Source organism: Papaver somniferum, chromosome 3 (assembly GCF_003573695.1).
Source record: "Papaver somniferum cultivar HN1 chromosome 3, ASM357369v1, whole genome shotgun sequence".
NCBI classification, from domain to species: Eukaryota; Viridiplantae; Streptophyta; class Magnoliopsida; order Ranunculales; family Papaveraceae; genus Papaver; species Papaver somniferum.
Genome location: NC_039360.1, coordinates 211,110,054 through 211,115,735, shown reverse-complemented (window position 1 = coordinate 211,115,735; position 5,682 = coordinate 211,110,054). Strand labels below are relative to the sequence as shown.

Sequence of the window (5,682 nt, the reverse complement as noted above, 5' to 3'; positions counted from 1 at the left end):
AGCTCCTACTAAAACTCCTGCTAAAGGTTGTACAACTTCAAAGAAGCAGAAGATGAGTCAGACAAAGAAGTGAATGGCAGTATAGTTATGTGGTTTGCATTAGTTAGGATTATGTGTCTTTTTAGTCTTTTCATTTGAACATCTATGTTATTTTGGAACATCTATGTCATTTTGGAATTAACACTTTGTGGCCGTTGAGTTTTCATTATATTCATGGTTAAATGGATGCCACGTGTTTCCTGTTGAATCGACTCGACTCGACTCGGCATCTTAAATCGGCGATTCAAGAAAATTCAGCTCTACTCAGTAGAAAGGGCTTTTTAGACATTTTGACGCTGCCACCTAAGCATTAACAGCTGCTAACTGTTGTTAACCGTTTTTTGAATAAAACGGTCAAGACAAGGGTACTTTAACAAATTTTTAAAAAACAGGGGCATTTTTTAGTGTAAGTGTAGGGGTACTTTATCAAAAAACCCAATTGAAATTTTTCAAAAATTTTATTTTTCTAGATTTATCCAGAATCAACCGACGTGTATGTCCACATTAGCCGATTTTCTATGGTCATTTTATATACATATGGATACACGTCTGATGATTGTTCTTGATAAGAGATTAAATTAGTCATTAATGAAGATAATTGGTTAACGGATTTTTGAGTATATTTCATATTGATCTTATTTCGTCACCTAATGGTAAGCCCCAGATAAGTGGCATAACCCGACATTTGCTAAGAAAAATAGACCCTTCTAGTTCTAAAACACACATATGTAACCCAATGATTGGGATTTACTATATTGGCAGGCCCGTTTCTCCACGATTGCTAAAAGCGGGTACTAGCATTAGCGGGGCTGGTACTATTTCAGTAATCCAACTGCCAGGATCGTTTATAAATCTTTTGTCTTATATGAAATGGTACCCGCCCGTTAATGCTGGTATCCGGCTTTAGCAATGGTGAGTTTCTACGCTGGTTTATTGCACCTTGCACCTTTAAAATAGAAATGTGAAGGAGTGTTCTTTTTTCTTGAAAGATGGATGGAACTTATGTTGATTATAAAAGACAAAACTTAAAAAGGAACTATTATACTAGTGACACTACTAAATTGACAAACTCGAGGTGGACGAAGCAAGAATGTGAATGATAACGCAGCAGTACTCACCAAAGCTATCTGTAGACAAAATAACAAATGATACTAAGCCAAGACCTTGCATCTCACCATAGTCATTTTTCTACAAATCACCAATCACGTGAAAGGGGAGAGTAAGTATCCCAATAGGAGTTGCAGCAGATGATGAGGACATGAAGAACAAACTGACACGATAGCCTGACGGCATACTTTCTAGTCTATACCCCAAGCAAAGAAAGGAAAATCCAAAGAACGATCAAACTACCAGTAAATAGCTACAGAGAAAATAGCTACAGAGAAAGCAGTTCCAGGTTTTTGTATGATCAACCAACTGTTGGTAGGGGTCTAAATCTTCATACTTTAATCTTCGAGAGAATAGTATTAAGCACCAGGACTGATATAGTACTCAAAAACTTGAAATATATTTAAGTTACAAGGAAGCCTTCTATTCTGTAAAACCCAATTCATGGAAGAAGCCTAAATCCATTGTAGCTAAACGGATGTTATCTGTGGATGACGTAACATCAATAATGGATACTAAACTCAGGTGAAAAATAGTAAATACATGGCCTCCAGTGTTAACCCCAACTTGAAATGAAGTGTAAACGACGGCAATGTTAAAAAATGAAGTGTAAACGACGGCAATGTGGAAATAGAGGCCACATGGTAAACAAACAGATTAATTGCATTGCTGAAGTTATGTAACCAGACAAGATTCAGATAATCTTGTCATAAGAGTTCGCAAGGATATAGAAAAGATAGTCTTGGTGTTAGGGTATCATAACAAAAGACTATTTATTGTAGATCATAGTTGCAAGCCACACTATGTTAGAGACATCATGAAGCACCATAGGGATGGAAACTAATGCCAACTTGCTAAGAGTGCAATGCAGAATAATCCATAACAGTAATATGTGTACGAACTTATAAACCCACAACTGTAATGTGAAAACAGAACCAAACACCATCTCCAGGTGACAAGTTAGTGGAACCAAAAACCCCTAACAGGCAAGAACCATAGGATAAGAAGCATCATTAGGTACACAGACATTACGAAAACACATAGATCCTCACCGCAAAGGGTGGAGATGTCAAATTCCCTTAATACAAGAATAATAATGAAGGAAGTGAACAAATGAAGCCTATCAGCCACTAAAATGTTGAAACCTCAGCATAAGTCATCAGAAAAGGAAATAAAAACAAATAGTTACCTGATATGTAATCTTCCACCTCGGCATGAATTCTTTGAAGCTCGGTGGCTGTAAAAAGAGAATGGAATTGGTCCTTTTAAACGGTAAGAAAGCACTGCACTTAACACCAATAGGCAATTTATGTTGTGCTGCTCGTGCTCAAGACAATTCCAGGAAAGGTTGATATTAAGATAAGAAATGAAAAAAGGAGGTTAAAAGAATCAGCAACTATAACACATCTCCAAGATGTTGTCTTCAGTTGATGGTTCCAAACTAGCCTGAATAGAAGCATAATCAGTCTTTTCTTATCCGTTCTGACAAAGAACAGTTTCTATATAAAACTCAGGACAGTTAATGTGCAAGAGTAAAAAAGTAACTGAAACAAAGAACAAGCACTTCCATAATCTCAAAAGCAGAAAAACAACAACAACAAAGTATATCCTTCAATTGGTGAAACAAATTGAAGAACAAATAATGAGGAAAACCCTACTAGATCAGACTGCAGCAGAATTACTGTGTGACGACTGAGCACATCAAAAAATTAATAATTCAGAGTTTAAACTCTGAGATTGTGTTAACCTTTCAAACAAAACATCCAAAGTATGTAAACGAACAGCATGAAATGATACGCTGCAGTTAATATTAAGACTTCAATAAAATTTCATATTTCATAGTACATACACCGCCACTCTGTGCTCCTTACATGAAATTTTCTTACCTTTAAGCTACACATTGTATTCCTGCAAAACTGTTCTAATTTTCCTCATTAGCTCTGTAAATTACAGAAAAGCTCAAGATATGCGGTGATGGTGGGAGAGAGAACCAACACAAATGCTAAACATACAACAGTGCGACCAAAGCATGGGGTAATTTTTCAAATTCCCCATTAAATGGTTGCTGTTAACTGTATTCTTTGCATGGGCCCAAAGCCAGGAGAATCCCGCGATTTCCTGCTCAGATCCCTCGTTTCATATTGGAAAGGATGAAGATCTATGCTGAGGGAGATAAAGTGGTTTACAGTGGCTGTAGAAGTCATTACATGGTCTGTGCCCATCCACAATTTCAAGCCCTTTGAACCAGTGCGGCCCCACACGCCAACAAGACTCTTGAGAGTACCGAAAGTTTCGCTTCAGATGCTTTTATTCTTCGTATGACTGCAAACATATTTTTTCCAACAGAGATGGCCAGTCTTCCCCAAGCTGTTGTGGGTTTAGTTCCATTGCTACCTTGAAATCAAGTAGAGATATCGGACTATGGGATCTGAATTCTTGCATCCCTTCCATGGGCATAACGCCACTTTGCATCTGTAGTTGCTGCCCGACCCAAGTGCCATTGATAAGCTTCCCGTGCGGCTGTTGCTTGTAAACAGGAACCTTTGTGGGTTCATGTCCAGATCTTGCTCCCACTAGCTCAACACAAGACCTAATTAATCGTTTCAAATATGTATCCAACCCATTATTCAACAAATTTGCACAATCGGTTGATATCCCTTCAAGTCCATGTGCTCCTGCGATCTGCTCCATACGTTTTCTCAGTGTGTCTGTACCAGGTAATCCACCACTCTCGCAAGTGCTAGTATAATAACTACTGCTTGCTGCAGGCAAGGTCCTGCGGGCCCCACCAATGCTTGCTGAGCAATATGGTATTCCTAGAGGAGCAGACAATGTACTTCTTGTGCTTGAGTTAGAATTTCCAGTTTGCTCCAGGCTGTCCCTGTCTTCAACAAGGACTGCATCAGAAGAACCTTTGATATGTACAGAAACCAGATCATCCTCGGGCAACTTCTTTGTTCTAGGTCTTTTTGTGGATCTACTAGGCGATGCATCTTGATCAATATCGGGGTGCTCAGCATTTCCTTGATGATTTTGATGGATTGACCTCTGCAAATCATGAGAACTCAAATCCCCATTTTCTGTAATAACCTTCACGATTCCATCTACTGTTTTCCCATTTGGTCCTAGAGGGCTAGGGCGATCTGCAGCCCGATCTCTAGGCCTCCTTTCACGAACTAAAGTCCTGCTTTTGCGAGGAGAGGTCGGCAAAACATCTCCATTGGACCAAAAGAGTGGAGGACCCTGAGAGAGAGATGGAGCAGCAGGTCCATTTTGTTGATACCCGTTTTCAAGTGAAGATGATGATTTCTTTACTATCGACTTAGTTGTTGGAGCTTCCTTCTCTCGAACTGGAGGTGGTGGAACTTTCGCTTGACAAGCATTTCTCAATATTGAACGTATCAATTGATTATGTAACGGGAGATTTTCCCTTCCAAGGGTCAAAAAGCATAACTTATCAAACTCAGCTTTAGTCAACTTCTGGCTCAATAATCTATTCAAATAGTAAAAATACCGCTTGGACCGTTCTGGTCCAAGCTTCTTCACTAACTGAGCTTTCAAGTCGCTAATATTAATCCGCGGTGGTGGTTGCTGCTGTTGTTGCGAAGGTTGCATTTCTTGAGAAAATGCTTTACTAAAAATCCACCAAATTACTTAAATTCATCCACAGAATTTACTAAACAAACAAACAACAACAAAAAACTAATCTTTTCAAACCCTGAAAACACCCGAAATTTACCAGAAAATCACTCTTACAATTAGGGTTTACCACGTTTCCAACCACGATAACTACATAAACCTAAACATTGCCCTAATTTCTCCTCCAATATCAAGCTAGACAATGCAGTGGACACAATTATCATCTTCAATCCAAAAACCCCTAAATTCACAATCCAAGACCCACAATTCTTAGTGTAATTAAGCTGAGATCTTACAATACAAACACTCCCAGCACTTCAAATTTCGATCCAAACCCTAAAAAAAAATTAGCGCCAATACTTCCACCGAGTAACTTGAGAAAACCTCATTGTCTTACTTAACGAAAACCGATTCCTTTAAGTACCAATCACAAAACCAACTTTGATACAATACAGATCGTGCAGAGATATAAGTTCAAATTCTCTACTTCAAAAATATAAAGTTATAAAACTTCCCAGTTGGAAACAAGTTTCCAAAATTTCTCCCAGATTCTAAAGCTACAACCTTTATTCAATTTAGAGCTCCCAGAAAGAAAGAAAAAAAATAACAGGAGAAATTTGAATCAAAAGCTCTAACCTTTTATTTCAAGCTTCTTCTTCTCAACAACTTGGTTCAAGTAATTAAGAATTTCGAAATCAAAGAACCAATTCCTCTTCTTCTTCTTTAAGCTGATTCTAGGGTTTTAACTTATTCTTCTTCTCTGAAATAATTTTCTGGCGCTCTTGTGTGTGAGTCGAATTTAGATTGAACCCTCGATCGCTGCAAATACTTTCTCTCTCCTATTTTTATTTTCTATGTAATAATAATTTGGGGAATTTTTTTTTTTTTTTTTTTTTT

The 5,682-nt window shown here is 38.0% G+C and overlaps 1 protein-coding gene across 1 annotated transcript; it reads right to left on the bottom strand.

Annotated features, from left to right (window-relative positions):
• Window positions 1–2,915: 2,915 nt before the first annotated feature.
• Window positions 2,916–5,629, bottom strand: LOC113358554. The gene has a single exon (XM_026602152.1). It carries the CDS (start codon window positions 4,759–4,761, stop codon window positions 3,454–3,456), a length of 1,308 nt encoding a protein of 435 aa, XP_026457937.1. The 5' UTR covers window positions 4,762–5,629; the 3' UTR covers window positions 2,916–3,453.
• Window positions 5,630–5,682: the final 53 nt, after the last annotated feature.